At 41.8% G+C, this 24,428-nt stretch overlaps 2 protein-coding genes across 2 annotated transcripts; both read right to left on the bottom strand.

Moving 5' to 3' along the window:
• Window positions 1-3,343: 3,343 nt before the first annotated feature.
• shbg (sex hormone-binding globulin) lies at window positions 3,344-6,975 on the bottom strand (the record flags this gene model as incomplete). The annotated part of the gene is made up of 8 exons (XM_079257439.1): window positions 3,344-3,477; window positions 3,641-3,845; window positions 4,032-4,168; window positions 4,432-4,588; window positions 4,829-4,990; window positions 5,156-5,345; window positions 5,684-5,781; window positions 6,874-6,975. The coding sequence occupies 8 exons, from the start codon at window positions 6,973-6,975 to the stop codon at window positions 3,344-3,346; spliced, it is 1,185 nt and encodes a 394-aa protein (XP_079113565.1).
• Window positions 6,976-10,220: 3,245 nt separating this feature from the next.
• On the bottom strand, window positions 10,221-24,337 carry zbtb4 (zinc finger and BTB domain containing 4). Its single transcript, XM_079257789.1, has 3 exons — window positions 24,237-24,337; window positions 16,049-18,907; window positions 10,221-15,979 (listed from the first exon to the last, which is right to left on the bottom strand). The coding sequence occupies exons 1-3, from the start codon at window positions 24,251-24,253 to the stop codon at window positions 13,378-13,380; spliced, it is 5,478 nt and encodes a 1,825-aa protein (XP_079113915.1). The 5' UTR covers window positions 24,254-24,337; the 3' UTR covers window positions 10,221-13,377.
• Between the last annotated feature and the right edge of the window lie 91 nt (window positions 24,338-24,428).

A 24,428-nucleotide genomic window follows, 5' to 3' on the forward strand; every position in this document is an offset into this window, starting at 1 on the left:
GGGTTGCTATGGAATCCGACTTCTACATTCCATCACCATGGCAATATTTGTTGATGAATTTTTTAATTATTATGATCTTTTGATTTTTCTTCTAAACTATTACAGAAAAAAAAAGTCCCAGCAGTTTATCAGTTATGATTTTAGCCCCATCCCCCCCCCCCCCAAACACACACACACACACACACACACACACACACACACACACACACACACACACACACACACACACACACACACAGCGAGACAAATATTTCCCCATCTCTAACCATGATGTGTTGTGACAGTATCTCAAAACTTAGACATTTTAAGTCCTTTAAATATCACATCAATATTGTTGTAACATAGACCACCTCTCACCCCCCACTCAAGGATGACACTTTACTGATGATTTTTGGGTTTTTATGACAGTAAAAGCCGTATAAATTACAGCATTATACAACTTATACATATTATATCTCTTACATCATTTACAATAAATTTAAATCTGTCAGTAAATTCAGAAAATTGATCTATGTGACAATATAAACATTCAAATATTCCTGTTATCAACATGTTAAACATACTTTGTTCCTCTAACAATGGACCTGCTCATCATCTAAAAGAAAAGAAAATATCTATGTTCATCTGGAAATCCCTAACACTTTTTACTGTCTTTTCAATGCCATTATGTTTGCTCGCGTCACAACTGATTGGCAGAAGTACTCATATACCAACTGGAAACACTCATTATTGCTTATCTTAACACTTACCAGAAAAAGAAGCCATAAGTTGAAAATTTTCTTGAATTTAAGTGGACTGAAACAATAAAAACAAAGCGCTAGTGATGGCTGAATGTTTGTAAGAAATCTTTACTTTCAAATTTCAGGCTCTGGGAGATTAAATGGAAGATTTTTAAAAGAAAACTTGGCAAAGCAGCTGTTGCTGTAAAAATGTAAACAATGTCTGCTGTAGATACATTCTGTTGTTGTCAAGGTAACCACTAAAGTAATTTCTTGTCTATGTTAATTTAACAGTCTTTATTTAATACTTTGAGAAGTGAGGGGATTGATAGGAAAAAAACAATCGGGAGAAACACCTTAAAATGAACATAAAAGCTATTTTGCTGTGGGTGAAAAAAAATATTACAGGCTGTGTATGTATCGTAAATTGATATATATATATATATATATATATATATATATATATATATAAAGATTTGATCAGTGATCAAATTTAAGTCCATTGAAGTTCATACTGATATAAAAAAAAAAGTACATATATATATATATATATATATATATATATATATATATATATATATATATATATATATATATATATATATGTACTTTTTTTTCATTGAAGTCCATACTGATATTTTAAAAAAAAAGTACATATATATATATATATATATATACATATATATATATATATATATATATATATATATATATATATATACATATATATATATATATATATATATATATATATATATATATATATATATATATATATATATATATATATATATATATATATGTATATATATATATATATATATATATATATATATATATATATATGTATATGTATATATGTATATGTATATATACATATATATATACATATATATATATATAGATAGATATATATATATATACATATATATATATATACATATACATATATATATATATATATGTATATATATATACATACATATATATATATATATATATATATATATATATATATATATATATATATATATATATATACATACATATATATATATATATGTACTTTTTTTTTAAATATCAGTATGGACTTCAATGGACTTAAATTTGATCACTGATCAAATCTTTAAATTTTAATACTGTATTCTGTATTTTTTCCTAAACTGTCTCAACATCATCCACCGACTGGAATTCTTTCCTTGTAATGAGTTCAGCATTTATGCACAACTTCTTTATTTTATATAATAATATTCTACAAATGGCCTGTTGGAGGCAGCAGCCCATCCTACTTGCATATACTCACCCATCAAACAAAAAAGTCTCGTAACACTGTTACCATAGAAACGAAGTGGTTACCTCAGCTTCCGGGTCAGGTTGACTCCTGATGCTGTAACTACAGAACTCTTAACTTCGCTCACACTTCAGCTACAGATGTAGAAAAATCCAAGGTTTTTATTTGCCAGTGATGAAAGAAATTTTCTGAGTTTGAACTGAAGCATCAACATTTGATTGCAACAGTATTTCTGGTTTATTTTGCCTCAGTTGTGCAGTGTAGATTATGTGACTTTTAAAATCCACTAGAGGGCGCAATTTAATCACAGAATCAGTCGTCTTTAATCTTCGCTGAAAGCTCCTCAAACCATCGTTGCTTTTTATTTTATATTATAGATGCAGACACAATTTTTTTTTCAATCAAAAACACCTTGAAATAATCATATTTTCTTCACAAACATACATTGTTTGTACCAAGGTCAAGTGAAAATTCACATCTTATATCACTCAGTGTATTGAACCACAATAGAAGGAGAACCACTGGGATATTGATATTTAATTGTAAAATACCTAAGATTTAGAAATGAATCATTATGATGGCCACAATAGACTGGCATCTGTAAAGGAAATTACATCATGTTTTAATGAACAGATTATGGAACAGTGTTCCTCTGAGCACAGGCCTGTTAAAGATGCATCAGCGAAATGTATAGAGTAAGACACTCAGGGTGACAGAGAGAAGTTGTGTAGTTATCTGAGGATATTCTATTGAAAATGCAGGAATTTATTCTACTTTTGTCCTCAATTTTGTTGTTTAGATTGAGGTTGTACATCTCTTTGTGGTTATAATGTGGAGGATACTTGTCATTTTTTAGCCAGTCGTTTGGCTGTTTTGTGTCTTATTCTTTTGGCTTTAACGTCTCTTTGTGGTTGCTTTGTGGCTCAGTTATGGTAAACTTTAATCTCTCCTCCTTTTGTCACATTTTGATGATGTATGTCTTTTCATGGTCACATTGCATCTGCTGTTATTCTTTTTTTTTCCCACATTGGTCTTCATGCTATTTGCCTTGCTGGACTGATTCTTTGATTTTCATTCAATCTTCATGGTAATTACACATGCTATGCTTATTATTTACATGTGTGCTAGTATGTTTGTCTTCTTCTGGAACAAGTAGAGTATAATTTTTTTGGGAATGCATGTGGCATGTTCAATGATCTCTCTATTCATGAGTCTGCTATTCTGAATTAATCAAATTAAGCACATTATATAGTACTGACACATTGACCTGTACGAACGAATGCATTAACTCCAAACATCCAGTCCACACACAGCCCATCCTTGCTTTTGTGGTCTATGCGGGGCAGCTGTGAGAGGAGATTGACATGTGCTTGATGGCTAAATCCAGATCTAAATCCTTCCCTTGGACTTGAATCTTCTCTAAACAGCCTGTCAGGAAATGGGAGCCGACGTTATCGTCTCTTTCACCTGCAATATAAAAAAGGGGAAGAAGAAAATACTTTGTGACAATGGACTGCAGAAGTTCATGAAGTCCTCTTCTTTTTTTTCCTCTTTATGTGTATTTTTCTCTCTAAATGCTGTTTTCTCTATAAACCAATGTGGGACTTATATAACCCACGTTTTATCTTACCCAGAAAACCTCCAATGGCAAGACGACCATCTTTCCAAGCTGTCAAATAACCAGGGGTGCTCACAGCACTGACAGGTAACACACTGCTTTTTGACTCATCTTCATCTGGCAACACTTTCAGTAAATCCTTCTGAAAGGTAATCAGCAGTCTCTTGAAGGGGTGTTTCACAATGACTTTTTCTTCTTTGAAATTAAGTGTGACCTCCTGGAAATAAAACCAGACAGATGATGAATCATTAAATGTTTCCAGCGCATTTCTCTTAATTTGTTGTGGGTTTGTGTGATGTATTTAAATAAATCACATGATCTTACAAACTGTAAGGTCCAGCGTTTGCACCTTAGAAAGGATGCTGGGGATTAACTTAGGCTTGTGTCATATTTGTATGCATACCTTTGAGTTATTGCTGGCTACTACAGTAAACATCGGCTCTTCCTGTAAAGGCTTGATGCTCAAAATGGTGCCATCCATCTGTCTAAAATCACCCCACAATTCAATCTTAAGCTCATGTTCTTCCTCAAATGGGAAAACTGCAAACAGATAAAAGAAACAGGTCACACAATTAGCACAGCTATCAGAGAAAAGTAGAAATAAATTAGGCTATTGTTTGTTAATCTATTAAACCTGAGAACAGATTTCTTATCAATTGTCAGAAGCAAAAGAAAATGTTGCGACTCAAGATGCTGTGTCATGTGAAAAACATAAAGTCCAGGCCAGCTGGAGAGCACGTTACACCAAAAAAAGGTTGCAAACACATGCTTTTATGTTTGATAACTTAACAGTATGTTCTCACTTGATGTGTTGAACACAGCAAATCCAGTGCCGGGGAAGTAGCTGCCAGGTTGGATGTTCTGATAACAGGACCACAGATCCTCTGCCTCTGCCTCCCAGGGGATGCTGAGGTTCAGCCAGCTTCCATCCCGCACACAGCCGTCCATCTGGGGCTCAACCTTAAAGAAGTAGTCAGATTGTTGGTTGTGACTGGTCAAAAATGGTGCAAGAATTACCAGAGAAAATTAAATAAGTATTAAAATAGCATTCAACTAGACTCCTGTAAATGTTAAAGAAAAACACCAAAAAAAAAAAAAAACAACCAGCAAACAAAAAACAAATAAAATCAAATCTTACTGAACAGAATCGATTAATGATCTTAAACAGTGTAAAATGAAGGGTGGATAAATATGTGACACCTGAACAATCATCTTTTCCTTGTTGATCAGGATTCCACCAACAGCCAGACGAAGTTTACCAAAAATGACGTCCTCTATCTTTTCGGACTGCATTCCTACCACCAGCCCAGGGGCACCATCCACCTCCAGGATGACAAACTTCCCATGATTGCTCACTTCCAGCTTGACAACACCAAGAAAAAAACACAATAGTATAATTTAAAAGCAATAGTTTGGAATATCATATAAAATGTGTGTAGATAAAATAAGTGCTTAAGATCTGTGTAATTTTAATTAAATGCTTCTTGATTTGTAACAAACCCGAGAGCCACAGCACTGCAAACTCACCGTGTGCCATTTCCCATCGTTGAGCTTTGGCCCTCCTGCAACGCTGACAAGAACATCTTCTTTGCTGATCTGCACCAGGGGTATGCCATCTTTCAGGGACAAAACAAACCAGTCCCCTCCATTTTTGGTGTCTCCGTAAAAAATTGCACCTTCAGGATCAAATGTCCGCAGCTGAAAGGATGACTTGATGCTGTGCAAACGGAGTACGGCACAACAATTAACTGAAAAGCTTAAAGGATAATGAGGATGATCTGTCTGATTAAGTGCTCTTTGAAAATTTTACTTCCTTCTCAGGAGCAAACTGCATTTAAGGCAAAGACAGCAAAGGGAAAGGTCATTATGGCTGTAGAGCTTTTGGGTTCTTCTAATAGTTTCTTATTAAATTTAAAGAAACCAGGACCAATAACTTCAGAATTCCTGAAGACATTTTAAATAACAGAATCCCAAGTCTTCACATCCTCTGGCTGCTGTTTTATCCACAATATTTTCACTGAAGACGCCATACTGCATTGATCTGACCCTGTTTACCTGCTGATCTCAGACAAGTTGGCTGTTGTGTGGATCAGCGGCCTCCAGGGGTCTCTGTGCTGCCCAAGATAGATGGTCGAACCTCCTGACACTTCTTTCTGGAAGACACAAACCCAATAAGGTGCTCATTGAACACAAAACCATTATCATTTAATTTTGCACCACCAATGTTCGTTGAATGCTGCATTCGTATTTTACAGACGCCTTGGTTGGTTAGTGGTTAAAACCATAATGATTCAACATAAAGCATAATTACAGCGTAAAAAAGGTAATGTGGTCAATTTCTTAAGCTGGAATGAAGTGCTAAATCAATGCTGATGCCATACATGTGTGAATTTAGGAGGTGTGAATTTATGGGGGTGTGGGGAGAGAGAAAAAGAAGTCAGTGAGGCTGGAGCAGCTGTTGTTATGGAGCTTATTGGTCCACAAACTGAGCAAAGTCCTAAGTCTAAATTATGGATACCCTTCTTCAACTGACTTGACTGTACAATAGGTGTTTGTTTAAGATTTGTCTCATCCTTTTCTCTCAAAAAAACAGAAAATGTCGCCCTAGGATGTTTCATCAAGACAACATTGTTTTAAATTGTTTAAAGCAAATATTTCCATTCGTAATTTCACATTAAGAAGAAACAATAAATGTCTGAAAAACTATATAAAACATCATACAGATTTAGGGAACTAGTTTAAAGGTGGAGTATGTAAGATTTTCATTATTTTTCAAAATAAATAACTACAATCATAATTAGATATATTTTTTTAAACATGGAGGTTCCAGTCTGTCCATATTTGATGCGTTATTAAATTACAAGTTTAATTAATGACAAATGACAAAAAGCACTTTTTTTTTTTTTTTTTTTTTTTTTTTTTTTTTACTGGTAGGCAAACATTTAAGAAGGGTCTTTGTCATTAATTAAACTTGTAATTTAATAACGCATCAAATATGCTGACAGACTGGAACCTACATGTTTAAAAAAAATATATCTAATTATGATTGTAGTTATTTTTTTAGTTAATTTATTTAGAAAATATTGAAAATTTTACATACTCTACCTTTAAAGCTTCAAAAGAAATCAAATAAAATCATTTGCAATTTTATACTGAGCTCTCCAGTAATACATGCGCATGCTGTTTATGGCATAACATTCACATACAAATGTTCCTTCAAAGCATTATGCATCATATTTACACACCTTACCCCGTCCGTTCCCCTGCCCCGCTACTTGCCACCACAGCAGAGTAAGGCTCACAGTCAAGAGCAGTCCACCTGCCACTGTTTTCCCAAACACTACCATCCTTCAGCACATTCACCCACCCAGGCCTCCCAGTGTGCACTCTCCAGAGCCCTTGGGTGGTCTGCACACTTTAGCCTTTCTTTAGGCGTCAACAGTGGGATGAGAAACAGAGATATTCTACACAGTGTGTTTAGAGTGTAGGTGTGTGCTTGCACACCGTGCTGGGGTCCAGAGGGCAAACAGCACAGTCAGTGCAGGTTATCGATCCCCAGGAGGAAGTGCTTTGTGGGTGTGCGGCTGTAACTAATGGATATTTGTGAAAATGTAGGAGTGTAGAAGGGAAACAGTGGGCAACACTAACACAGACAAATCACTTGGGACCTGCCGTCATACTCTTCATAATTACATGGTCATTAAACAAGAGGCAAACTTAAATGTGTTTTTCTGTAAAGTTAAACTTAGCCTCCTTGATGTGTTTGGCACATTAAAAAGTTGTGGAAACTGACCCAAAGAAGTTAAATCCGGCTCTTTGTCTTCCTCCTTTGTGGTGATTCATAAATGTTGCTGCAGCCCAACTTCAGGCCGAGTCAGTGACCTTAGCCGGACCACTCATTTGTGTTTACCCATGACACAGGAACCTTGATTCATCGCCGCTGGCCATGAGTCAGTGCATGCATGTGTTGCTCTGTGTTTGTAGCGACGGAAGAGGGAGAGATGAGGACTGTGCTTCACAAAGTCACAAAGCTCTGTTTTCTCTTCAGCTGGCTGCATTCCCCTGATATGATTTCCTTCCAGGAAGGCTGTGATATCTGGGAAGTACTGGGAAAAGAGCAATACACACATGCAGAGAGCTGCTACAAACGGTCTGTTTATCAGTTGTTGGGGATTAGGAGTTCACCTGAAATGTCAAATCCAACCAGAACATGAAAATGTTCCAACTCTTGCATGTTCTCACTGCATGACACCTATTTAACAGATTTTATTCTCATGAAGGCCACAGCAGGTGATAAAAGCAGGTGTAAATGATCAAATTATTGATGGCTGTATTCCATTCGTGTCCATGTTCTGTGTATTTAGGCCTGCTGGGATACTTGAGCAGAACAGAGCTATCACTAATGCTATAAGTAACATCTGCGCTTTTCCTGGAATGAAAGGTCACAACATCTGCTGAAAAAAAAAAAAAAATCAGACAAAATGTTTTTTTTTTTTTGCTTAAAAACTTAATGAACCCCCTCCAGACCGTTCATTTCATTGTTAACATGTGATGATGCATGTTTTGAAATATTACTTAAGGTTAATTCATATTCAGCGTGATATTAATCTGTGACATCATATTTTCTGAGCATAAAGACTGGTGAGTCACCAAAGTGACTGTTCCTGACTAAACCACAGAGTGTCACCAGTGGGAAAGGGCACATTCAGTGACAGTAGGAGATCAAATCCTGGTTCTTGGGCAAACTGTAATATGCTTCAGCTTCTTTTTTTCTGAAGAAATTGTGTGTTTTTATAAGTACTTATCAGGAATGTATTCTTTGGCTAATATAACAGAAAAGCATGGATACTAATAATACTAAAGCATGTTTACTGTGTATGTACAAAGAAAACAACATCACTATCCCATTTCCAGTTAATAAAAGACTGACAGAAAGTTATTTCATGCTAAACAGCAATAGTCCTCAGTGACATATTTAATGTAAATCTTACATCTAATACAAACAAGAATAAACAGTGACAGGACCAGCTATCAGTGACAAAGATCCCAGAGAGGCTCTCAGAGGTAATGTGGGTTCACTGCCCTGAGAAAGGCTGCGACTGAAAGGTAAACAATGTGACAATAATTTCAACTTTCATTTATTTTGGAAATATCATCTGCAGTACAGTGTTATTTAAAGAAACAGATGCTAGAGATGCATGTTAGCTTTAACCTAACCTGATGTATGGAAGCTGAAGGTCCTTTTAGCAGCCTGTCTGGGTTTATGATACTTTTCTGCATTTAATCCTGATAGAATTTGATGGCAATGTATGCAAATAGTTCACCGCTTTAGACATTTCCCCTGTGTTATTTATTATTTATACAATTTTAAGATATTTGGACTGCCATTTAAAGTATTTTAATTTTATTATAATGCATACTTACACACACACACACATTATATATACATACATATATATATATATATATATGTGTGTGTGTGTGTGTGTGTGTGTGCTTTCCTGCCTCATCATTGAGTAACTTTCACATCTGGGAAGGCACCGATAACCCTTTAGTGTTCACACAAAGAAAAAACACTTTTTAAATTTCCTTTAGACCATTTTAAGAATAAATATTGTTAATAAAAAAAAAAATCAGCTGGTCGAGATAACAACTATTGATATAATTACAGTTGTTAAATTATCAAAATTTTAAACAGTGGTGAGAAAACACATGTACTTTTGGTATTAAACACTTAAATCCAGTGGTAGAGATCCTCAGGCATATTTTCTTCTGTTTAGTACTTCTGAAGCAATTTATGATACAATTCAACTTTGCCAGAGGAAGATCGTGCTCATTTTAGCAACACAATAACACATCCTGTTTTACTACAGCATCCAAAGAAACTGACCTGCAATCCAGATCTGAACCCAATCAAAATATATTGTGCTTAATTAAATAATCAAATGAAAGAAACTTAAAAGAATCTCCTCTTCTTAAGGGTCACAGTTTTACAGGTGCTTACCTGCTCCAACACACCTGATCCAGATGAAAGAGATTCAACAGCTGTCAGTTCTGCACACTAGCCCACCAATTTCTATTAGGTGTGTTGCAGCAGTGAAAAATCTCATCCTGCAAGTCTCTGGCCCTCAAGGAGCGGCGTTTAAGACTCCTGTTGCAAGCTGTTATTGAGCTTAAATATCAAGAGAAATTGAGAAAACATCTTATAGTCAAATCATGAAACTGAAATCTTCTGTTCTCAAACGCTTTTTGTGGTGAAAGAAGACGTGTTGCACCCCTGAGCTAAACAAAGATACTACCTGGTTTCAACATTTGGCACGTTGTCTTTTTCCAATTGTCTCTAAACAAAGGCTTTCAATGATTATGAAATGCATTGCATCTGTTTTGAGGAGACAAGGCTGTAATACAACACACACTGCTCGATCCATGTGTTTTAAACAAGTAAAACGCATCACATTTTGTTAAGCATTTTCCAGTTCACTGGATGTTAAAAGCACATTTCCAAATAAAACATCCAAAAGTGAAACATTAGTTTACTTTACAAAAAAAATATGAAAACAAACAATAAAGACCAGCAAAAAGCTTATTTCATTGGGTCATCAGGTTAATACTTTATTTTGCTTGATTGCAGCAAAGAGAAAGAAAGGGAGACAGAAACAAGGGGAGAGGTAACAGGAAGAATGTTGGAAAAGGAGACTACAGACTTTGGGAGAGCTGTGGCTACAAGCCTTTGTATCAAATCTAAAGACAAAGTCATCAGGCAACATTAAAACATCTTTTAAAAATAACATTAACATATTCTGTGGGCTCTATATGGCACAGTATTACCCTAGACATGTACACGATACCAAAACAGTTTAGCCACACTCCTACGTCTATGAACAGCTTCATAGCAAACAAAGCCATGAAATATATCTCCAAGTCATACCGTTATTTCTTAAGAAAACTCTCATTTGCTGTTCAAATTTCTTATGCCATAACAAGGCACCTTAACAGTTGAAATCTGGCAGATCCACATCTTACTAGAGATAATTATTTAAATATCAAAGCAGAGGCACATTCATTTTAACTTAAACATACAGTAAATAGTTGTATATTACCACCAGATTCCAGTCCAGTCACTATAATACGTTGATTTGCATGCTTTTGGTCTGAATGATAACCACTGATGGCAAACTATGGCATAAGAAATGGTCTAAAAAAGAAAAAAACAAACAAAAAAAAGCAAACATGTCCATCTACAGGAATGGCTTGAGATAAAGTATTGGGGACAGCAAGGCTTTTTTTTTTTTTTTTTTTTACATTGAAACTAATCCACAGAAAAATGTGTCCCAAAATAAACAAAAATCAAACAGGTGGCCCATATACTGCCAGGGGATATGCTGCTCAGGCAGATTTGTTTTGGTTTTCTTATTCTCACAGACACTCACTCTCACACACGTACCAAAACACGCAAAAGGCTTGTAACCACACCCGAGGGGGATGCTTGTGCGCCCCTGCAGCCGGTCACATGTTTGTTTTAACACTCCTGCTAGAACCGAAAGAAGGTGCCCCTGTACCATCACACACACACACACACACACACACGCACACACACACACACGCACACACATACACACACACACACTGAAACACATGTAGTTCATTCAGAGGAGGTGCAGCGAGCCAGAGTGTTCAGTGGAGTGGGACAATTAAGCAGACAGAGACGGAAATGTGGCTGCTAATTTGTTTGTTGTTGTTTTTTTTTCTTTTTTCTCCAAACTTCTATCATGAAGAACAAGAATCTTAACTGAGACATGGAAGATCAAAAAGCCAGAAAATATAAAAGGAAATAAAGAAAAAGCTGTGCGCACGACGCCAAATTTGCTGAGAATATAAACGGTTAGGAAGCAAGTGTTGCTCATGCTTTGTGGATACAGAACCCAAGTTTACTGACATGTTCCTAGGACTACTGTTTATATGCATACCAGACATTATACGGTTCTTTAACGGGTTATTTGAGTCAAAAAAAAGAACAAAAAAAAGAAACTGAAACCAACTCTACCAGTAATGCAGCTGTACTTCATTAACCTCTTGACTAAATTTACATTCATATTTTTAAGTTTACTCCCCCTTTTCACTGAAGCCACTTCCATCTGGTAAGAGGGCTAAACAACAAACAACAACATAGTTTAACAAAAACATATAGAGATAACATTACACTTAACAAAAAAAAAGGCCCCAGGAGGGCATCTGGAGAGTTTCGGCACACCACTTGCCCTAAAGAGCTCAACTTTTTCCTACCTCTTAGTAAATGACACAGATCAGGGAAGGGAAATTGATCAAACTTTTTCCCGATCACCCCTCAGTTGTGGGGTTTTTTTTTTTCCTTTTCCTTTTTTTATTTGCCCCCAGCACAGTTTCTGTGGAGCCTTTTGATTCAGTCCAACAGTTTTGTGCCCATATATATCTCTTCCTATCCAGAAATAACTCAATACCCTGAATACATTTTCTTTTTCCGTCTTTGCTGTCTCTTTCTTTTTCCTGGCGTAGGAGATGGGGCCTTTTCCTTTCGCAAAGAGAAAAAGCTACACAAGATGAAGGCTGACTGTTTTTTATTCCTTTCCTTTTTTTTAAACTTGAAGGAAATGAGATGAAAAAATGGAAGTGCAATGGTCTACCAGCTTTTAAGTCTTACCCAGTGGTCAGCTACATTTTCAAAGCAGCTACATGTGTCTCCTTTAAGTGACCACTACTTTTCTATTTGTGCACATAAAGTATAAACTATGGTGAATGCTATACAGATCCTACAGTGCCATCTGGCCACGAAGTCACCAGGTTTGTCTAGACTTAAAGAAGTGCAGATGATCTGTCATTGTCATACACTCATGTCCAGCCATAGCTTTAACTTCTTAATGATTTGGATATGAGGAATCACTGCTAAATGCACTTCTACACACTGACCTACAGTAGCAATTCCAAATTGAATGGGAATGCTGCACACGTCTCACACGGAATGATATAGACATCCATACAAATATAGACATCCATACAAATTCTCAATCGCTCACAAACAGACACACACCTTCATGCACACACAGCAATACCTTTTAAGGCCTTATGCTGCATGCGCAAATACCTCCATACATGTGCATGAACATGCTCATATAGAACTTTCACGGACAGTATAACAACAGGATACACCTGCCTTCTCACTTGCTCATATAAAAATACACAAAGTTTAAGTTGCTTAATGTTTCACCTCCAACTGTGTTAGTTAGGACTCCTCCGCCTCATCTCACTTTAAGCCCACACAAGCCTTCCCTGAAGAGCTTTTATCCTCGTTATGTGGTGACTATAAAGGGAAGTAGACTGAACTAATTTTTCACACAACACACACCCTGTTAGCAGTTCTTATTCTTATATTATAGATAATATAATGAGTCAGAGAGGAAGATTAACCAAGCTTTAGAACTACAACACACTACAGGAAGACAGGAGATACATGGAGGAAGAAGAGCTGGAGTAAAGATGGAGTTGTGATACGTCACGACAACATTGGCTTCACCTCCCCATCTCTTTGCTCCTTCTCCTACCTTCACACCGACTCCTGTAATGCCTTGCTCTGATCTCTTGTATAATAAAAGAGATGCAGGGATACTGTGCAAGTGTACCGAGTGAGCCAGTAAGCATGGGCCCCTTCCACTCACAGCCAAAAACAGATGAGGCTGTCCTACTTTGAACTATAATCCTAATAGTGCATCTGAGTCCTACTGTTTGCTGCTGTCTCGTTGCTTTTTACCGCTGCCACTGCTGCTGCTGTAGAGGCTGGGATTTGTCACCAGGGGATGAGGGGCTGCACCCATGTAAGGCCCAGCAGTGGCAGCGTAGTTGAAGATGGCAGGAAGGATTGGCAGAGGCTCCACCTTGTCTCCCCCAGGTCCCATCATATTTAGAGCCACTGGAAGTGCTGCCAAGTTGTAGGGGTAAGCTAGGAGCTGAGGCCCATAGAGCAGCTGGTAAGGGTCCGGGTAGAACGGCAGCTTGGCCAGGTCACTGCTATTAGGTACTATCACTTTTCCCAGTGGACCAAAAGGAAGTGCTCCCGGTGGATATGAGGACATGAGCAGGTTTTCCTCCTGCTTTTTCCCAGAGCGGTAGCTGTCCGGCACAATAAGGGGGAGTGGATAATCCTGGGTGGGGTAGCCAATTGGTGTGGTGTCCCCCTGCTGGGAGTCTCTGGAAGAAACAGTGTCCTGGTGGCCTGGCTCAGGAGGCTGGGGGGCTCGGGGGAGAAGCAGAGCATGTGCAGAAGGGCGGTCACCAGCGCCAGCTGCTCCTGTGGTAAGCGGGAGCCTGTCGAGTCCTTGTGAACTGGAGTGAACCTGCAGGCTGGTTTGAGCTAACAGTCCAATAGCTGAGGGGGACCGGCAGGGGGACTTTGGAGTGTGCCTGTGTGAAGAGGGTCCATTCATTGTGGTTTGAGTGGGAATATGTTGGGGTGATGGTACAGGGCTCAAAGGCTCCTCTTTAGGCACCAAAAGTCCAATCTGGTCCTGCGGGGGATGCACAACTCTGCTGATTTGCTGGGCCCTCTCCATTTCTTTCGCTTTTTCCTTCTCAAGTTCCTTGTTTCTCTCCTGTTCCCTCTGTCTTTCCAGCTCCCTCTCTGCCTCTCTTTGCCTCTCTATCTCTCTTTCTCGAGCTAGTATAGAGGACATGGTCAGGTCTTGTGCTTCAGTGGGAGAGAGACTCCTGGACAGGCTCTGGACTCTGAGATCTTGGACTGTTGGAGATTCCTCGTACGCTGCATGTAGAAATGTACCGCTCCCATTCTGCCTCTCTCTGTCCATAATGACCCCATCCCGTCTCATGAATCCCCCCTCAGAGATAGGAGATGTTGCCATGGAAACAGGAGGAGCAGCACTGGTTATTCTGGTCTGCGATGTCATTGGCACATTTGGAGAGGTGTTGGTGGATGTCACAAAGTGCAAAGGGCTGCGTATTCTGTGGATCTGGGTGTCTAGGTTCCTTTTGCTTGGGGTGCGGTAGTCAAGACAGTCAGGTCCATTCATAACAAGGACGCTTTGGAGAGTGGAGGGCGTGGCAGGCATGACTTCAGGTTTGGTGGGTGTAAGGTTAACTGGGCTTTCTGATGGAGGGTCTGCAATTTGTGGTCTGGATTGTCTCTCTGGATCTTGAAGCGTGAGCTGTGCTGGTTCGGGTTTTTCACTGGAATCCAATTTCAGCCGCTCATCTGTGATTTTGCTTAGATGGTTTTCATGCTGCTGCGATGCCAAACAGTTCCCAGCACTGTGCAGCTCTGGCACCGAGTAGCTGATAACTGAAACAGAGAGAGCACTGGGAGTCTGTCCTTTTTCAGTCTCTGTTTCTGTGCTACAAGTGTTAAAAAACGTCTGTGATTCTTTTGGCTCTGACTCATCCTCTTCCTTTTCTCTCTCTGGAGAACTGCTTAACTCATGGCGTCTAATGTGGCGAGTTAGTGCAGAAGATGTCTTGCACACCTTATAGCACTGTGTACAGGTGTATCGTGATAACGCTCTTCTGCTTAGACGACTTGGACTTGGACTTCCTCCTAAGCCTACTTGTCCTCCTTTATCCTCGTCATATTTTGCTGTCTCAGGCACAGATTTGATTCCAGAAACAAGTTGTTCACCACCTTTAGGGGCTACAGAGGGAGTCTCAGTGGGCTTGGGATGCTGGGCTCTCTGGTGGTCTTCCAATTTGTCCCTTGAGGGGAAAGTGGCTCGACAGAAGAGGCATACAAACTCCAGCAGATGGCTCAGTTCGTGCTTGTCTCGCTTCCTGGGGCTTGAGAACCAGCGGCCACATGTACCACATTCTGCTGCATTCCCATTAGTCCAAGGCCGCCTCTTTATTCCCGTAGGAGCCACTGAGGTAGACAGAGGAGGCTTTGGAGAGTGCACAGGAGAGGCTGAAACCTCGTGATGGGCCTGTTTAACCTGTTCGTCTGCATCTTTTTTTTTGTCTTTCAAAGGGGCAGAGAGATTGTCTTTCTTTTTTTCCTCTTCCTTGACTTTGTTATTTTTGGGGAGTTTCTTAGCTTCCTCAGTTGTCTTGTCCTCTTTCTCATCTTGTGATTTCTCTGTCTGTTTATTCAGACGACTCTTAAGTCTCTCTGCCCTCCTCTTAAGGCGGATGGAGCGCTTGTACTTAAGTTTCCTTTGCCAGCTTTTCACCCTCTGGAGATGTGCTTGGGCCTTTCTCTTAGGTTTGTAGGAGTAGTATGGTCGCCATAAATTATCCTCCATGTCATTGTCACTGTCCTGTTCACGCACCTCCTTACGGAAGTAGTACTCTCTCACCTGGTCAGGAGATTTTGAGTTCTTTTTTCTGACCTCCTCCTCCTCCTCCTCCTCCTCCTCCTCCTCCTCCTCCTCCTCCTCCTCTTCTTCCTGCTCCTCACAGTCTCCTGCTTCCGTATCTTCCTCAGCCTCCAGGCTGGCTCTGTTCTGCAGGCGATGCTTATGGTGATGATGGTGAGAGGGAGTTTGGCGTAGTTCCTTGGTTTCCCGCAGAGACGATGATTCACTCCGTTTGGTTTTTGGCGGAGATATGCTCTTATCTCTCCTAAGGTCTGTCTCAGAGATGCTGCGCTTCACTATGGCCTCCTCACCAATGCGTACAGTAATCTGGCACAGTGGTCCTGCTTCTTTGACCTGTGACCCCACAGATGCTGACAGCTGCTTTTGGACTGAGACATTGCTCTTGCTGTGGGACTTGCGTGATTTGTGAAATAATCTGCCTGTCTCAGTGTCATGCCTGCCTCTAGAGTCCTCCTCTGTGGTATCTGAACTATCTCTTGACCTCTTTCTATGATTATCTGTGCTATCCCTCTGTTTTTTGATTGGTCGAGGACTACCCTTAAGTGAAGTCTGACTGCTGACAGTTTCAGGGGATGGGCTATTCACTGGGCTTTTCTCACTTCCAGACGTAACCTGGTTGCTATGCACAATGACAGAGGAGGACACAGCTGTCCCATGAACTATAACGGAGGGTTTTGTGTGACCATATGTTATTACAGAGGGCATGTTCATTTCTGTGCCTCGACCTGTTTTGAGAGTTTTGGTTTTGCTGCAACTAGATGTTTTGAAGCTGCCACTGCCTCGCCCCTGCTCTGACTCAAGGACCTCACTCTCATGTTTTCTAACTTGGGGCACATCGTTGTGGGGGAGGGGTGTTAGTGCAGAGAGCTCCCTGTGGTCAGTACCAACAGAAACGGGGAAGGCATCTGGGTCGGGCTTCACACTTTGAGGGTGGGCCCCTGTGATGAGTCCCTGCAGGTCCCCTGAGCCCAAAGCACAGCCCAGACCAGGCAGGGAGAGGGAAGGTGTTTCAGCCGGTGGTAGTAGAAGGCCATTATGTAAGCTGTCACTGTAGGTCTTGTAGGGTCTCTTCTGGGAACGCATGGGAAGAAGGCGGTAGAGCTTGAGAGCATTAGCTTTCTGCTTATAACCCCCATTAGCTGTCTTTTCACTTGAGATGAGACTGGGATTGATCCCATGAATGGTCTTTTGGTGTGTCTTGAGATTGTAGTAGGTGGCAAAGGCGTCCCAGCAGAAGATGCACTGGTATCGCCGCTCTCCGGTGTGCCACACCTCATGCTTTGTGCGGTACTCAGCCAGGGCAAAGACTTTGTCACAATAATGACATGGGTATTTGCGCCGCCACGAGTGCACATTAGAGTGACGCTTCAGGCTGGATAAGGTCATATAGGATCGCTCACACACAGAGCAGAAGTAAATGACATTGCCATCCACCACCTTCACAAAATGGTTCTCATCACCCGCCAGCAGCTCTGTGCCTGCTGCATCATCACCTTGGATACGTGCCAGGAGGCTTCGTGCTTTCTTTCCAGGCCGCGCCTTACTGATGTCTGTTTCTCCAACAATCACTCCTCCCTCCACTCTCACCTCACCCTCCTCCAGTGGCTCCTCCTTCGGCTGTACAGTGAGAGAAGGAGGACGCAGGCTGTTGGAGGACAGGCCTGGCACCCTGCAGGAGGCCTCATGGGATTGCAGTCTCTTGCTGTGGATGAAGACTTTGCCACAGCAACGGCAACTGAGGGCGCGGCTGCCACGATGCAGCCGCATGTGGACTGTGAGGGAGGAGGCTGAGCTGAAGAGCCGATGGCACACCCCACAAATCAGCTCTGGCTTCAAGCTGTCAGTTGGCGAATAGGAGGAAGAGTGGGGCGGTGCTGTAAGACCTTCAGAAGGTGGGGGAGGTGGAAGAGGTAAAGGTGGAGGGAGATGGAGGGTGGGTGGATGCAGACTTGGTCCGTGGGGGCTTCCCGCTTTTCCAGTTGGCCTTCCTGTCAGTTTCTCTCTCCTCTCTGCATCCCCACCTCGCTGATAGGCTGAGGTGCCCAGATTGAAGAGGATCTGGTCAGTTTGAGTCGGTGAGGCTGTACCATTGGCCACCCTGTGCCTCTCATCCCATCCATCTCCACCAAAACATCCCCCTAAAGGCCCACTGGAAGACCTCTGGGGTGACCTGTGAATCTGAGTCTCTGAACTTAGTTTGGAACACTTAAGAGGAGGCAAGGATTTTATATCCTTTCTGACAAATGCAGGAGCAGTCATTGGAGATGAGGAGGAAGAAGGTGAAGAGGACGGAGAGCTGTCATGTCTAGGGGGCTTAAAAGGTCTGTGCTTTACATCCATGGTGGCATCAAGTTTCCACAGTGACCCCTTGTCTGAGGTCTTTGATGACGGTCGCCGCCGGTGAGGAGAAGAGGAGGACGAGGAAGAGCTATGACAGTGGTTTGGTGAGGTCAGAGATGTTGGGAGGGGAGCCGCGCTAAGTGGGAAGCTCAGGGTGATTTTTGCATTTTTAGGTCCCTCACCCATAACTTCCAGCTTGTCCTCCATTGAGGCCTCTCCACGGCCTCCGAGTTTTTTTCCCTTCATGTCCAGTCGCTCAGCTTCCTCTTCCTCCTCTTCAGACTGAAAGGCCACACCAAGACAGTGGACTGGTTTGTGTAGTATTTCAGTCCTACTCAAGTTACACAAACTGACAGGTGAGGAGGCTTGAACTTGTTGAAAGGCGTTGAGAGCCACTGACGGCAGCGGCGGGGAAGACAAAGGTGACAACCGCCTTTGGGGGAGTGCAGCGTCCTTAGCTGCACTATACAAGGAGCCACAGAGGGGAGTTAGGTCAGGAGTCAGGTGTTGTTCTCTCAGATGTGGCTGAATAAGGCTCGCATGGTGGGAGTCCCACACCTTCTCACTGGACACCATGACCAGCTCCCGAAATCTGAAGAAAAACCCAGAGAGAAACTACTATTAGGATAAAAAGACTCATCAGCACATTTGCAAAAACATAAGCTAAAGTAAAAATCTAGCATTGCACCCAAACATTTAAACAAGCTAAACAGTCTTGCACAGTTTTGATCCTAATAAAATACTTATGGAAAGTGACAAAGCAAACTTGATGCCCTAGCAGCGCTGAACTCCAACTGCTCACCCAGGAATGGTGAGTGAAAGGAGGGAGAGGGCAGGGGGAAGGAATGAATCTGCGGCAGCGCTGGTTTAGATTTCAGCGTGCCAAAGCCAAGCTTTCAGAAACGCATTCCAGAGATCCATCTCTCTCGGCTGTCACACAACATTCCCTATGCCTAATTGGAAGACGGTTAGATTTAATCAAGATTCCCTCAGAATACAGCGTTGACTTACATTTGTGGTCCTAACAGACATGAAATTAGTCCCACTTTCTTCCTGTTTGAGCAAGAGCCTTATTAGCCATTCCTGGCAGGGACTAAAGTGTGCGAGGCATGATTGTAACCATTTATTTGTGAAAGCGGTGGGGAAGGAAAGAGAAGAAGAGGAGAAAGATTGCATGCATGTGAACAGAGAAGGGTTGTTTTTCTGCCCTCTACATCCGGTAAAATCTCAGTTAAGCTGCAAAAGATGAGCAATAGGCTAGTCTAATTTCCATTTGACTACAGCCGCTGTGTTGGTGGATGCAGTACAGATGCAATTTCCCATAAGAATGCTGCAGATGCATGCATAAAGGTTTGCTGTTATCGTTAAAAATAGGCCCATTTGTTTAAGTTTACATATTGGGGAGAAGAGCAGAGACAGTAAGATGTGACAAGATAAAAAGGGAAAAAAAAAAATCCCCAGTCATGCTTTTCTGCCTTCGTTTTCAAGCAGCAAAGCAGCTATGAGGGCAGGCTGCTGTAAAATTCCACAGGCAGCCCTGAACAGGCAGAAACTAGGTCAGCACTGTTATTGCAGAGGAAAGAGGAGGGAGAGAGAGAGAGACGGGGGAGAAAGAGGGCGAGTGAAAGGGTGACAGAAAGAGAAAGAGAGTGAGGGTTAGTGAGAGAGCAGGAGACGGGGGGGGGGGGGGGGGGGGGGGGGGGGGGGGGGGGGGGGGGGGCATTGAAACAGTCAGACATATCGCACTGTCAGACAGACAGGAGCCCAGGCAAACAAGCTGCACATACATGCACTGGTCATACGCTCTTAACAGCCTTCAAGCAGGACACACCTGCTTAAACAAAATAGTTCAACATGGACATGCCTACTTGTAAATGATATTCAAATGTGAAAGGTGAATCTGAGTGCAGCACGGCCTGCTACTGGACTATAGCTGGAGTGATGTATTGTCAACAAAAGGAAAACACGTGACCTTTAATGACAAACTCGGTGCATTAACCAGTTTGTGTCAATTCCAGATCCATTTCAAAAACAGAATAAAAGCGTAAGTTCCTGTGTCCCCAGGACTATCATATTTTGCCACTCTGTATTGATATGGGCCTTCCTTGTCACTCACATTTGCTCTGCAAGAGATGTGCAGGAAATCCCTGATGGGAAGTAAGCGTCAGCATGCTACAAGTAGGCGGGCACACTCAGACAGCACTAAGGCTAAAAATTTCACCATCTCATCTGATGCTTGTGCCATGGACAGGAAAATGCGTATGACGCCCCCTCGTTCTTTTTCTTTATCTGTCTGTGACGCACACTGGCAGAGGCTGCACGACACGCTGTCTAATGTTGACAGGCAGCTTTAACACACTTTACATAGACTTAGTTTACGCACACGCAGAGATGTGAGCAAAAATTAATGGACACAGATGAATACACAGTTTTTGTCTGTGAAACACATGGGCACACAAACAAATGTGACCTATGGAAAATAGTAAATAAACAACACCGTTACTTCGCCTTTCTCCAACAGGATGTTTGGGGGGGGGGGGGGGGGGGGGGGGGGGGGGGTGTAAAACTGCACCAGCTGTAGGACAAATTACAAGCTAAAAGTACTGAACAAATTTGCCTTCATATAACCAAGGCTCCTCGTTGACAGGCAGCGGGAACACAGACACATTTTAAGCGCTGATTCGATTTGTATCCCATACCAAGTGACAAATAGAAGGAAAATGTAACCACTGTCAGCAATTTATTCACATAATTTCATTCATAACTATTTCAATCACCACAATCAAAACAAATGTGCAGGTAAGTCTCTCCTTGACTGCATGGTTTCCTTAAAAAAGTGTTATCATTTCTTAAATATTCTTGAATTTTGCAACAATTTTAAAAGTGTTTTCGACTTGAATCTGAGATGCATTTCCATTTGCATCTAAAAACCTGGAAAACAATCAGTTTATATTCCGCAGAGTTTGAACAGCGAGACAGTCATCAGAAAGGGAATCGCTGCTAAAGTGGACTTGCATAAGGGAAAGCAAAGAGGTTTGGCTGATCCATCAGCTCAAGGCCTTGAACCAGACGTTGAGCAATCTATTTATTCCTCACTGAAACTGGTACTTGTGTTGACAGACAAATAGCTGTCAGGATTCACTCACCACATTTTATTTCAGCCTTTTTTTTTTCCCCCAAAAAAATCTTTGAATTCCTAACCACTAGTAATTCTGCTAACTTGAGAGAAATACAAAGCTAAGACAAGCCGTTTCAAGTTGTTTTGCTCAAAAAGTAAAATTCAGGTTCATTACAAATGACCTGTTTCTAATGTCAGCCATCATTTTACTCAATAATGTTGCTACTGAATAACAGCTATGTCACATTTTAATAGCAACATATGGCAACACAAAAAAGGCTGTGAGTTGATCAGATTCAAGCAAACAAGCAGTTCAGTGACTATCAATATCACTTTATTATAAGGTGAAACTGAACCTGTCTCCACTTATGTGCTGCTGTTCCAAACTCTTCATAATGTCCCCCAGAAAAAACTGTATTTGCAGATGCAAATGTTCAAGTCAGTCTCATTAAACACTGAAGACAGTCTTGCCCTCCGTGCTCCCATCTAACGTGGTCTGTGTAATGTCAAATTGAGCGTGTACGTGAATAGAGCAGGTAATTGTCTAGAGATGGCCTGCCTCCTAAACACTCAACCGAGGCACCACCCTCACTTAAACCAAACCAAGTATTTCCAGTTGTGAGAACATGTCTGACATGGACAATCACCTGCTGTGTGCTGCGCGTGAAAAAAGGGCAACTTCAGACAATGTCTGGGCCTGAGTCTCTCGACATCATTTGCGAAAACAGCTTGACCATGGACACACCGGATATGTGTGTGTAAGTGTCAGCCATTGCAAAGGCAACTTTAAAACTACAAGAACCTGATGGGGTCAACTGGAACCTCAAGTGCAAAACAGCAAACTTATTTGTGATTTGTGCATTTCTTCTTTGCACTTCTTTTTCCAGTAATATGACCGTTTTAATATTAAAAGAGTGAAATTTGATTAGTAGCAGGAATGATGGTGTCATTATGTTTGTGCAGGAGGGGTTAGGGGGAGTGCCTGAAAGGCAAATTGTGTGCGGGGGCCTCGGTGTTCCAGCCGGTGAGCCGATGGCGTGGAGCATGTGGGGAGAGGGAGGTGTTGGTTGGGCTTTCTCCCCATTGAGAGGCAACCAGAAGGGTCCAACTATCGAAGCAGCAGTTGGTGTGGCAGGACAAGCGCGTGTGTGCTGCATAGAAGATTACGGGTGTGTAGATGGAGGGGGACATTGTTAGCAACGGCAGCTACTGAACTCTCCACAACACCCCCCGGCCAAAAAAAAAAATGTGATAGAGCCAGCCAGATGGGACAGAGGGAGGGAGGAGGTGAAGGGATATTGGTATGAGTTGGGGAGTGGTTGTGGTGGCGTGAGTGTGGGACGTAGGAGGTCACCTCAAACGCATCTCATGTTCACATTTTATGGTTTCCTTGTCTTTCAGATCCCCATCAGCGTGACTGGCAATGTGCCCCCACCTCATGTGTACACTTCCGTGAAGTGGTGCTTTTGAATGCCAGGCCACGCACCAGCAAACCTGCACATGCCTCGAACGACAGGCTCTCCATGCTCTGTTAGCTCTCAGATCAGCACGCAATTCCCATAATACCACTCACTGCAGCAGAATCATGGGAGGCATCAGGGCACATGATGCCAAAAAAAAAAAAAAAAAAAAAAAAGCACCCCTGGAGAGGAGTAGAACACCACTGAAAGCCCTGTTGGAGTTTGTAGCCTCAAACAGCATGAGAAGCATTCAGCGTTAGCACAGCTGAGTCAAAACGTTACAACGGTCACCGTAAACTGCAAGCACGATGGAAGAAGAGAAAAACAGAGCACTGCAGCAGCTTCCTGAACGTGTCCACATCCTTTATGTTTGCCCCTTTTGAAAATGAAAACAACTGTAAACACCTAACCAGATCACACAGCTTCGTTTCAGCGACACTGTGTCCTGCAAATAAAAGGCCCAAAAGCGTCTAAATGCGTGACCTTCACATAATGACTTAATTCAAAAGACTGCGTCTGCTATGACAGCATCGTCTATTTTGACACCACAGAGCGGTGAGAAACAACACTTCCTACTGTCTGACCTATGACCCCGAACTCTGTGGAAACTTGGATCATATTTTCCATACGTTGAGCACAAGGGCTTGGCTTGGCCTCCATGGAAACCAGGAATGTGGAGTCGCTGGCAGCAGATGCTTGGCTGTTTTGGAAAAGAAGTGAGGCTTCCAGCAGCAGCAACAACCGAGTTAGGGACATCAATATGCCCTCTGCTGCTGTATGTGAGAAACCCAGCAACAAAACAGCAGTCTGGCAAAATGGAGGACAAGTTGGGCGGCCCGAAACTGAAATAAGAGGCAGAACCAGTGGATTGAGTTGGAGATCTTAACTATCGCCTAGATCAGAGCTTTTCCTTCCAAATCATTTCCTCTGATGTTGCTAGTAAGTTCCTAGGCATGGGTGGGAAACTGGCCGACCATATAAAGGAGCTGTAAAACAAATTTCACATCATGTTTAACGCCTGTTCTGGTGTGTTCAGGCCACCGCTGCCTTCCCACCTGCGGTGAATCGCAGAGACGCAAGAGGCTTCGAGAAATTAAAAGTTTCATCACAATCTCAAAACGAGTCATCGCTCTTGAAAAAGAACTGCGTGGTGCGTCAGCAACAGAGGGGAGGATGAGGGAGACAAGGCCTGTTCCTGGCACACACACACACACACGCACACGCAGATCCAGCAGAAACACACACACACACACTCATAAATACGCTTCCACAAGCACACACTGTATAAATACACATATCCAACAACACTCACACCCCGACACACGCAGAGTAAAATAAAAAACCTTTTCCTCCTCTTCATGCACGGAGCAAATCGCCGCCACAGCAGCGGAGTGAAGCAGAAAAACAAGCAGGAAAACAACCGAATTCAGCCTCGCTTCCTCTTAATTCTCTCAGTCTGTCTCTCAGGAAGGCAAGCATACAAGAGAACGTACCTCGGAAAACCTCCTGCTGCATCTCTGCTGCGATGTGTTCTC

This window comes from Telmatherina bonti (genome assembly GCF_933228915.1).
Source record: "Telmatherina bonti genome assembly, chromosome: 18".
In the NCBI taxonomy this organism is placed as follows: Eukaryota; Metazoa; Chordata; class Actinopteri; order Atheriniformes; family Telmatherinidae; genus Telmatherina; species Telmatherina bonti.

Excerpts from the sequence above, each read along its gene's own strand:
- zbtb4 (XM_079257789.1), bottom strand. Across the intron at positions 15,980-16,048 it reads GAAGCAGGAGACTGTGAGGA|AAAGAACTCAAAATCTCCTG; the intron begins GCAGGAAGAAGA and ends GGAGGTCAGAAA.